The sequence below is a fragment of the Zophobas morio genome, unplaced genomic scaffold (assembly GCF_036711695.1).
Source record: "Zophobas morio isolate AGI-343-1 ecotype UQ-CSIRO unplaced genomic scaffold, CSIRO_AGI_Zmor_V1 ptg000002l, whole genome shotgun sequence".
NCBI lineage: Eukaryota > Metazoa > Arthropoda > Insecta > Coleoptera > Tenebrionidae > Zophobas > Zophobas morio.
The window spans coordinates 3,182,236-3,193,023 of NW_026972107.1; the positions used below are offsets into that span (position 1 = coordinate 3,182,236).

The following is a 10,788-nucleotide window of genomic DNA, read 5'->3' on the forward strand; positions in this document are numbered from 1 at the left end:
TTTTTTGTTGTTAAAACTACGTGTATTAAAAAAAAAAGAAGCAAAATATAAGCCACCCGCCCTAGCGCAGTGTGATGATTTTTTTTTATTCGTCGTGAACCGGAAGGTGGAGCTTAATTGTAAAATCATCATCAAATAGTCATTTCTCTACAAGAAACTACCATCTGAAAGATGTTTTTAAGTATCGTGTTGTTGAAAAAAAACTACATTTGTAGATTAATAAAGAGAAGCTATCATTAAGCCCCACCCACCCACCCTTGTCTCAATTGTGACGAATTTTTCATTTGTCGTCAGACAGAGGGGCGGTGCTTAAGTGCAAAATCCGTATTTCCCTACAAAAATTTACCATTTTAAAAATGTTTTGAGTTTCTTGTTGTGAAACTACGTATATTAAAAAAAAAAGAGGCAAAATATAAGCCCCACCCACCCGCCCTAGCGCAGTGTGATGATTTTTTTTTATTTGTCGTGAACCGGGAGGCGGAGCTTAATTGTAAAATCATCATCAAATAGTCATTTCTCTACAAGAAACTACCATCTGAAAGATGTTTTTAAGTATCGTGTTGTTGAAAAAAAACTACATTTGTAGATTAATAAAGAGAAGCTATTATTAAGCCCCACCCACCCACCCTTGTCTCAATTGTGACGAATTTTTCATTTGTCGTCAGACCGAGGGGCGGTGCTTAAGTGCAAAATCCGTATTTCCCTACAAAAATTTACCATTTTAAAAATGTTTTGAGTTTCTTGTTGTGAAACTACGTATATTAAAAAAAAAAGAGGCAAAATATAAGCCCCACCCACCCGCCCTAGCGCAGTGTGATGATTTTTTTTTATTCGTCGTGAACCGGGAGGCGGAGCTTAATTCTAAAATCATCATCAAATAATCATTTCTCTATAAGAAATTACAATATGAAAGATAAATAGAAATGATCTGGAAAACTATGGCTCTGCTTTCAAAAGAACCGCGAAAATTAATTAACCTGCAAACAAATCAATAAGCAAAGGTCATATCTGAAAATATTTAACTGCAATGCAACAAAATTATATCCAATTATTTATTGAAGTTACACATTTACATAAATATATTTTTTCTAAATCGATTCAAAAACTGGGTCCAGAGAGTTTTTTCCTTGAACAAAAAGGTTGTTTCAGGGACCTCTCCAGACCAACAAGGCTTTCTGCATCTTCCTCATCATCTTGCTCCACTACTTCCACCTAACCAACTTCTTCTGGATGTTCGTCGAAGGTCGGTACTTCCTTTCCGTTCGCCCCTTCCGGCCCACTCACGCTTGTAACTTTCCAGGTTTGTACCTATACATTCTGGTAGTGAAAACCTTCACCGGAGAGAACATCAAACCTCGGATCTACGCCGTAATAGGCTGGGGTAAGTTATTAGTTCGATGAAAAGGGTAAAAGCCACTTTGTCCGTCTTTTATAGCGACAATATAATCGAAAGACACATTGTGCGACGTCACATTTTGAGTGACTCTTTGATGTCATTCGCATGTTGCTTGTAATGAAGGTAATTACGAGGTTTCAGTTCGATCTGACGCTCTTCTTCGTCCTTCTCTTTGTCTACTAATTTCGTGAATGTTCAATCAAAGGTTTAGGTGATTAATAACGTAATCAGTTTGAACATGGTAACGCGCGCCTCGTAATTATGCCATTCCATGGGAGGAATGAATATTCCCGGGCACGGTTTTTCGAATTATGAGGTCATAATTGGGCTTTACTGAATAATTTCTAAACATTTGTCCGACAATGGAGGAGATTAAGCGCGAAAACGTATTTGCGAAAGGGAATTAAACGCGAAGATTCGCTATTCTGCGGAAATAATGAGCGAAAATTATTTGAGCTTTTATTTTTTGTGCTTATTATTTATTAAGAACGGAAGCTGGAACGGGAACTCGAAAACGAATAGAAAAATTGCAAATCACTTATTAACCCCGCGTTCACAGTATTTTCGCTAGAATAAATACAAAAACGATAGAGTTCTGTGACCTCTCCAAACAGTCGACGACTTCCGGTCTAACTTTAAATATGTCACTTTCAAGGCCACCGGTCGCCGGCGGACGAGATTACAATCACCGTTTACATAGGCAAAAATTTGCCACTTTCCTCGTACAAAATAGAGAAATAATTCCTATTACAAGTGCGCATATGACACTCGTTATCAAGCATCGAAATGTATTTTTCACTATTATTTGTAACACGTTTCGTAACACAAATCGATAAGCGCCTCTCAAAGCCATGTTTATTTTTGAAAACTGTAAACAACTTTCCTAGATAGAGAGATAAGCGCACAAAATTCATAAACCTAGGAAACAACAAATCAAAGGCTCGACCACATCAAAATTCCTCTGAAATGCGACCGCAATGATTTTCCGTCAATTACAGCAAACTGTGACCACAATAAAGCTCTCCTAAAGCACAAAAATGTAATCGATGCTGAAAGCGCCCATTTTTCAGGTGGTCCGATCGTCTTTGTCCTCATATGGGGCATCGCCAAGAGCTTCACGCTACCCTTGGAAGACCAACAGGTAATCGATCCCATTCAAACTTTGCCATTGTCGTTTCTAGAAGATCTTTATCTTGACGACGCTGACGTGGACGGGCTGTTTGCGCAAATCGAAATAAATAAGATCACACCTTAATTTATTGGGGATATTGTGCCGAGTAAATGTTTACCAGATTAGATTTTACACCGAAAAATGAACTCAAGTCTATAATTATTTTTACTTGTCTTATCGAACTAAAGTACTCTGGCACCTGTGCAAACATTTCTTAATCTCCTAATTAATTTATCGACACTTGTACAAAAAATTCGTTGAATTTTTACTAAAAACTTACTTCGGAATTATTAGTTGCTACTAGCTGCTATCTCTTTTCAAGAAATGAGTATCGTACGTGTCGAACAAAGATAGCAGGAAAATTCTCAAAACTAAAACTTTTTTTGCTGATTTAGGCTGGGGAGATGTTCAGGAGCTGTCCCTGGACTCCGCACCCTTTCGACTGGATTTACCAAGGTCCTGCAATAGCCGTGCTAATAATAAACGTAATATTCCTGTGCATCATCATGTGGGTAAGCCCTAGCGAATCCTGCGTTTTCACTTTTAGCAGGACGAATTTGCAGGTTTTAATAACGAAACTCCGGTCGGCGAACAATGTGGAAACACAGCAATACAGGAAAGCGGCCAAAGCCCTTCTAGTTCTTATTCCTCTCCTGGGAGTAACTTATATCCTTGTAATAGTCGGGCCCACCGAAGGAATCTCCAGGCGCATATATGACAGCATTAGAGCCATACTACTATCTACTCAGGTTAGACCCGGCTGTTGGTAAAAATAAGAATTTATTTTGGTAAAACGTGCGAAAGCGTAACTGCTAAATGGAAAAGATAATGCGAAATGCGCTTATCTGTTTGATTTGTTACACAAACAGGGAATTTGTGGTGTTTGGAATAATTGCTAAGAGGTCAAGAATTTCGTGTGGCTAAGACGAAATTCACCGTTTTTACGTCACGAGTGGGATAAGTGCATCATTATATGCGAGGTGGTGTTCGTTCACAACGAGGCGTTAGCCGAGCTAAATTAATAAACAAAACAATCATTATGTAAAAAGAAAAAAATCTCATGGTATCTTTAAAAAACTATATTAAAAAATCAAAGTCGAATAAGACCGAAATTGCCAAAAAGCTCAGTGTTTACAACGTCGATGCTAACAAAAATTAGATTATATTTCATATCGTCGCCTGAGAACTTGTTTGATCTACAGACCAGAGCGCAATCATGCCAATTTGTGGTTTATTAAATAAGCTTTTGAGATTTTTCGGCTTTTCCATTTATTGGTTTTTCAACTGTGGATGTCTCAATTTTTTCATTTTTCAAATTTTCGATTTTTCAATTTTTCAAATTTTGATGTTTCTAAATTTTCAGTTTTCCGATTTCTGCAGTAATTTTTCTTTTATTTTCCCATTTCTCGACTTCCCAAAGATTCAATTTTTCCCTTCTTCAATTTTTCAGGTTTTTGATTTTTCAATTTTTCGATTTTTTAAACTTACGATTTTTCGACTTTTTAGTTTTTCGATTTCTCAATTTCTTTCAGTTTTGGGATTTTTCAATATTTCGATTTTTCGACTTTTAGATTTTTGGACTCCTGGATTTTTAGATTTTCCGATTTTTTATTTTTTAGATTTTTCAATTTTTCGACTGTTTTATTACTTCGATTTCTGAATTTTTCAACTTTTCCATATGTTTTAATTTTTCAGGTTTTAAAATTCTAGGTTAATCGATTTTTCGAGTTTTCAGTTCTTCTATATTTCAATTTTTTAATGTTCCGAATTTTTAAATTTTAGATTTTCCAATTTTTCTTTTTCAAAATTTCTCGATTTATCAATTTTTCAACTTTTAACTTTTCTTCTCGACTTTCGACTCCTGGATTTCTAGATCCTCTGATTTTTCGATTTCTCGATTTCTCGGTTTTTGAATTTTTCCATGTTTCGATTTTTGGATTTCTCGGTTATTCGATTTTTCAGTTATCCGATTTTTTAATTTTGGAAATTCGATTTCTCCATTTATCGATTTTTAAATTTTGGATTTTCGAATTTTTATTTTTTGATTTTTTGATGTTTGGATTTCTCGATTTTTCAATTTTGCGACATTTTAATTGTTCAATGTTCTAAATTTTTAGTTTTTCGATTTCTCAATTAATCTATTTTTAATTTTCCAATTTCTCGACTTCTCAAAGTTTCGATTTTTCAGTTCTTCGATTTTTCGAGTTTACTTTTTTTGGTTTTTGGATCTCTCAATTTTCCAAATTTTTAATTTCTCAATTTTTGGATATTTCTTTCAGTTTTGTAATTTTTTCAATATTTCGATTTTTCGACTTTTCGATTTTTCGACTTCTGGATTTTTAGATTTTTTATTTTTTGGATATTCAATTTACCATTTTTTAAATTTCAGATTTTTTAATTTTTCGACTGTTTTATTTTCGACTTTTCAATTTTTCGAATTTTAATTATTCGATTTTTAAAAAGTCTATATTTTTCCATTTCTCGACTTCCCAACGTTTCGATTTTTCACTTCTTCAATTTTTCAGGTTTTTGATTTTTCAGTTTTTCGATTTTTTAAGTTTACGAGTTGTCGACATTGATTTTTTAGCTTTTCGAATTCTCAAATTTTCCAATTTTTTGATTTCTCAATTTTTTGGATATTTCTTTTAGTTTTGGGATTTTTCAATATTTCGATTTTTCGACTTTTCGATTTTTGGACTCCTGGATTTCTTGATTTCTCAATTTTTTACTTTTTGGCTTTTCAATTTTTCGACTGTTTTATTACTTCGATTTCTCAATATTTTAACTTTTCCATGTTTTAATTCTTCACTTTTTAAAATTCTAGGTTCGATTTCTTGAGCTTTCAGTTCTTCTAAATTTCAATTTTTTAATTTTCCGACTTTTTAAATTTTCGAATTTCCAATTTTTCATTTCAAAATTTCTCTATTTATCAATTTTTATCTTTTTTTCTCGCATTTCTCGATGATCTGATTTTTCAATTTCTCGATGTCTCAGTTTTGAATTTTTCCATATTTCGATTTTTGGATTTTCCAGTTTTTCGACATTTAAATTTTAGATGTTCGAATTTTTATTTTTTGATTTTTGCATTTCTCAATTTTTCAATTTTGCGATATTTTAATTGTTCAATGTTCTAAATTTTAGATTTTTCAGTTCTTCAGTATTGCTATTTTTCAATTTTTCAAATTTTGACGTGGCTAAATTTTCAGCTTTCCGATTTCTCAATTAAACTATTTTTGATTTTGCCATTTCTCGACGTCACAAAGTTTCGATTCTTCAGTTTTCCGATTTTTCGACTTTTCGACCTCTAAATTTTTCTATTTTTTATTTTTCAGATTTTCAGTTTTTCATTTTTTGAATTTTTTATTTTTCAATTTTTCGACTATTTTATAATTCGATTTCTCAATTTTTCAACTTTTCGTTATTTTAATTTTTCGATTTTTAAAATTCTAGATTTTTCGATGTTTCGTGTTTTCAGTTCTTCTACAAATATTTTAATTTTTCAGTTTTCTGAATTTTTAAATTTTCGATTTTTCAATTTTTTGAAATCTCGATTTATGGAGATTCGGATATTTCGATGTTTTGATGTTCAATCTCTCGATTTATCAATTTTTCCCATTTTCAACTTTCCGCTTTTTCAATTTTGGCCTATTTATATTTCGAAAAATTGGAAAATCGAAAAATTCAAAAATAAATTGGAAAATCTAAAATTTAATTTTTTATTTTTTTTTTATTTTATTTTATTCAATAACGTTACCCAATAGACCGGAGGCCCAATTACAGGGTAATGGGGGCATACACAACACCCAGAGCAGGGCGGGAATCGAACCCATGACCCAAGGTGTACCGGGCAAGCACTCTGTTACCTAACCCGCCCAGAAAATCCGGAAAATCTGGAAAATCTAGAAACTTCAGAAATCAAAAAAAAATCAGAAAATCCGAAAAATCCACACATTCTGAAAAATCCAAAAATCCAGAAAATTAAAAAAAATCCAAATAATCCAGAAAATTCAGAACTATTAGCAAATCCAAACAATTCAGAAAGTCCAGAAAATCTATAAAATCTGGAAAACCTACAAAATCCAAAAAACCTGAAAAATCTGGAAAATCGAGAAAATGCAAAAATCAAAAAATCCAAATAATACAGTGTCCAAAAAATCTAGTAAATTTTAAAATTTGGAAATCCAGAAAATCTTAAAAATCTAGAAAGTCTGGAAAAACCAGAAGATCTAAAAAATCCAGAAAATCCAGAAATTCTAAATAATCCAAAAAATTCAGATAATCGAAAAAATCCACAAAATTTGGAGGGTCTAGAATCAGGAATATCTACAAATATCTGAAAAATCTGAAAAATCTGGGAAATTCAGAAAATCCAAAAATTCTGAAAAATTCAAAAACTTTAAAAGATCCAAAAAATCGAGAAAGTCCAGAAGATCCAGAAAATCTGAAAAATTTTGAAAATCTGGAACATTCAGAAACCTTAAAAATTCTGGAAAATTTGTAATATCCGGAAAAGCTGAAAAATCTGGAAATAAATAAATAAATAAATAAATAAAGTTTATTGCCCAACAGAAGTACACATTCCAGTTACAGGACAATTATAAAGAATATAAAAACAATGACAACAATTCAGAATCAAAGAAAATAACAAATTAATAAATTAAATGCATAAACAATCAAAAATCTAGAAAAAAATCTTGAAAATCTGGAAAAACTTGAAAATCCAGAAAATCAAAAAATCCAAGAAATCCAAAAATATCCGACAAAACTAAAAAAATCCAAAAAATGCGAAAAGCTTAAAAAATATGGAAAATCCAGAAAATCTGGGAAATCTGCAAAATCTGGAAAATTCAGAAAATCTTGAAAATCTGGAAAATTCAGAAAATTTGGAAAATCTGGAAAATCCACAAAATGCAGAAAATCCAGAAAATAAGGAAAATCCACAAAATCTGGAATATCTACAAATTCCAAGAAATCCAAAAATATCCGACAAAACCCAAAAAATTCAAAAAATCCAAAAAATGCGAAAAACTTAAAAAATATGGAAAATCCAGAAAATCTGGGTAATCTGCAAAATCTGGAAATTCCAGAAAATCTTGAAAATCTGGAAAATTCAGAAAATTTGGAAAATCTGGAAGATCCACAAAATGCAGAAAATATGGAAAATCCACAAAATCTAGAAAATCTATAAAATCTAGGAAATCTGGAAAATCTGGAACCATCTACATATTTCTAATATCCATACAAAATTTGACAACAATCGGTCCATCAGTTGCGGAGATTGTTTAATAGAAATAGATTCAGAGACAGACAGACCGAAACGGGATACTTTTTTCGTACTGTAAGCGTCATGAAACGTCGAGAAAACATAAAAGTAACAACTCGTCCGATGGACTCGCTTACACTCGGGAAGTAAAGTTGTCAAAAAATTCTCAAAAAGTTCAGCGTTGCGTTCATCGTGCAACATTTTGAAAATGTTCGGGTTTAAAATCAATTTTTTCAATTTTCGGAATTTAAAAATTCCGAAAATTGAAAAATTGAAATACAGAAGAACTGAAAACTCAAAAAATTGAAAAACCTAAAATTTTAAAAACTGAAAGTTAAAATACCGGAAAGCTGAAAAATTGAGAACTCGAAGTGTATAAAACAGCCGAAAAATTGAAAGTTTAAAAAACGAAAAACTGAAAATCCAAAAACTAAAAATTCGAGAAGACCGAAAATCACAAAAATGAGCTATCGAAAAACTAAAAATAGAAGAAAAATTGAAGAATTGAAAAACTGAAAAATTACAAAATTGGACGAAATATCCAAAAATTAGGAAACTAAAAAATCGAAAAATCGAAAAATCAGAAACCTGAAAAATCGAAAAATTGAAGAAATGAGAAATCGAAAAATCTAAAAGTCTAAAATTGAAAACATTGAAGAATTAAAATATGGTAACATTGAAAAATAGTGAAATCCAAACATCAAAAAATTAAAAAAATTAAAATTCGAAAATCTAAAAACTTGGAAAATAAAAAAATCGGATAATTCAAAAATCGAAGCATCGAAAAATCGAAAAGCCGAAAAGTAAAAAACGAACAAATCGAAAACTCAAAAGATCGAAAAGTTGAAAAATCGAAAAATTGAGAAAGTATGCTATTATGTTTGTAAATAAAAGCATCTAAATCACAACTCTTTCCAGCAGAAATTCCAACCCCTTAGAGTCTACATTGGCCTGAGCGCGCTCCGGTCTGCGGATCAAACAAGTTCTCAGGCGACGATATTTAATTTTGTTTTTAATGAAAGTATAATATTACACCGAAAAAACATAATTTAATACAAACAGAGATAAATTCAATTTAAAAATAGCGGCAGCATTCCGAGTAACATGACACGAGTTTTTTGCCATATTATACACGACGCGATTATTCAAAGACAAAAATATTCAATTATTTGTTTCTGTCACATCCTTTTACAAATTGGTGCTATGAAAAAATTTGCCAAAACTGTTGTTTGTGAATTCTGAGTGTCACTATGACGTGACAATCTCCAACATGAAAAATTAATCCCATTTGCTACACTCATTCATTTCATAAACAACGAGATTAAAGATTTTTTTATTGATAAAATATAACGAATCGACAACTTAATTATAGCATTCATTCTCGGCTTATGATTTTTCTTTTTGTTCATTTAATTTATCTAATCTTTTATTCTAGGCAACAGTAATTATTACGAGATATGGTGATCTTGGCGCTTTTTTAAAGTGGTCGTTTCCGGTGCCATTCAGATAAATGCAAAAATTTTAAACTATTCAGAATTTGCCGAAATAACGTCACTCGTAATAACCGTGAATAGCAAACACAAAGGAGACCCTTGAGATTCCCCAAACAACAAAATCGAATGTAATCGCGCCGCTTTTTGCAGGGTTTCACCGTGGCCCTTTTCTACTGCTTCCTCAACGCCGAAGTGAAGAACACAGTCCGCCACCACTACAACAGCTGGCACACCCGCCGAACCCTCGGCTCCCGTAGAACCCGCTACTCCTCGAGCCGGGACTGGTCGTCCCAGGCCAGAGACAGCATGCGGTATGGGACTAAAAGGACTGGCCACTCGCCCCTAAAATACTAACGTGGAAAGTTTTTAGTTTGTATCAGACAAACTCGTACAGAAAACGGGGATCCACCTGCTCCACCGGCACCACCACCACTGTCGTGGTAGTGCCGTTCCCCAAACTCTCCCAACAAAAACTCTCCAACAACAGCGACGCCGGATGAGAAATAATGCCGCGAGGAGATAGAAGGTGGGTTGCTCGGGTCCGGGTATTGTTTGTTCATGGCCTGCTTGCAGAGCTACGATGGATACTCTTCTGGAGGAGGAAGGAGCGTGTTCGTTCGCGTCTTCTCGTGGCAACTCCATACCCAATGTTGACATATCGACGTTTAGCATCAAGTGAAGTGGAAGCTGAGATAAGTCGCAAATTCGACGGAAAGTTGTGATTTTATGTGGACCTCGATATGTGAAAATGCATATTTTTGTCTTAAGTACGTGTCACACGATATCTATTTTATGATGTTTGTAATAAATGGAAAGTTATTTTTTCTATGTACGTATTCGTGGTCGGTGTCGAAGATAAAAGTCATCAGATTGCCGAATTGACTGTTGCGGTGTTGGTGTCGCGAAGATGCACACAATATTATTGTAAAAAAATCGGTTTTTAAGCTTGTAAATAAGGCGAAAACACTTATATTTATCGTTATTTTGCCAAAACCCTACATCCAACGTGTACGTTTGTAAAAATAAACATGTTTGAAAGTCAGTTATTTTCTTTGTAAGTTGAAGTCTTCCAACTTCTTCATTTTCCCGATGACAGATTTGAGAAAAGAGTAAAAAACGCAAGGTGGTACATGTGAAGTACCGGGTGACAATCAGTAATAATTGAATCAAATTTTTATGTTGGCAATTCTGAATTATTGGCACAATCATAGATTAATATAGATGCAACATACAGGCTGATTTTGCAAAACCACCCTTATTGACATTGGAGTCCTCAACCGCCAAAGGCAAGCGCCAAATTTAAGTAGTCGATGCCAATAAAAAAACTTATTTCACTACAACTCGTCGCCTGAGAACTTGTTTGATCTACAGACCAGAGCGCGCTCAGGCCGATGTCGACTCTAAAGGCGTTCAGAAGCGATTTGGTTGGTTTAGATGATTTTACATATTTTGTTTAACTAAAAAT

General features: G+C 33.1%; 1 protein-coding gene across 1 annotated transcript in view; it reads left to right on the top strand.

Moving 5' to 3' along the window:
• The window catches only part of LOC135124503 (diuretic hormone receptor), a 36,806-nt gene extending 26,441 nt beyond the window's left edge, over positions 1-10,365 (top strand). The window contains exons 6-13 of the mRNA XM_064049618.1: positions 1,150-1,243; positions 1,301-1,381; positions 2,467-2,537; positions 2,963-3,079; positions 3,131-3,316; positions 9,474-9,634; positions 9,694-9,849; positions 9,897-10,365. Of these exons, the coding sequence (XP_063905688.1) occupies positions 1,150-1,243; positions 1,301-1,381; positions 2,467-2,537; positions 2,963-3,079; positions 3,131-3,316; positions 9,474-9,634; positions 9,694-9,823 (840 nt within the window). The 3' untranslated portion in view covers positions 9,824-9,849; positions 9,897-10,365. The remainder of the gene's footprint in view (positions 1-1,149; positions 1,244-1,300; positions 1,382-2,466; positions 2,538-2,962; positions 3,080-3,130; positions 3,317-9,473; positions 9,635-9,693; positions 9,850-9,896) is intronic.
• The last annotated feature ends 423 nt before the right edge of the window (positions 10,366-10,788 follow it).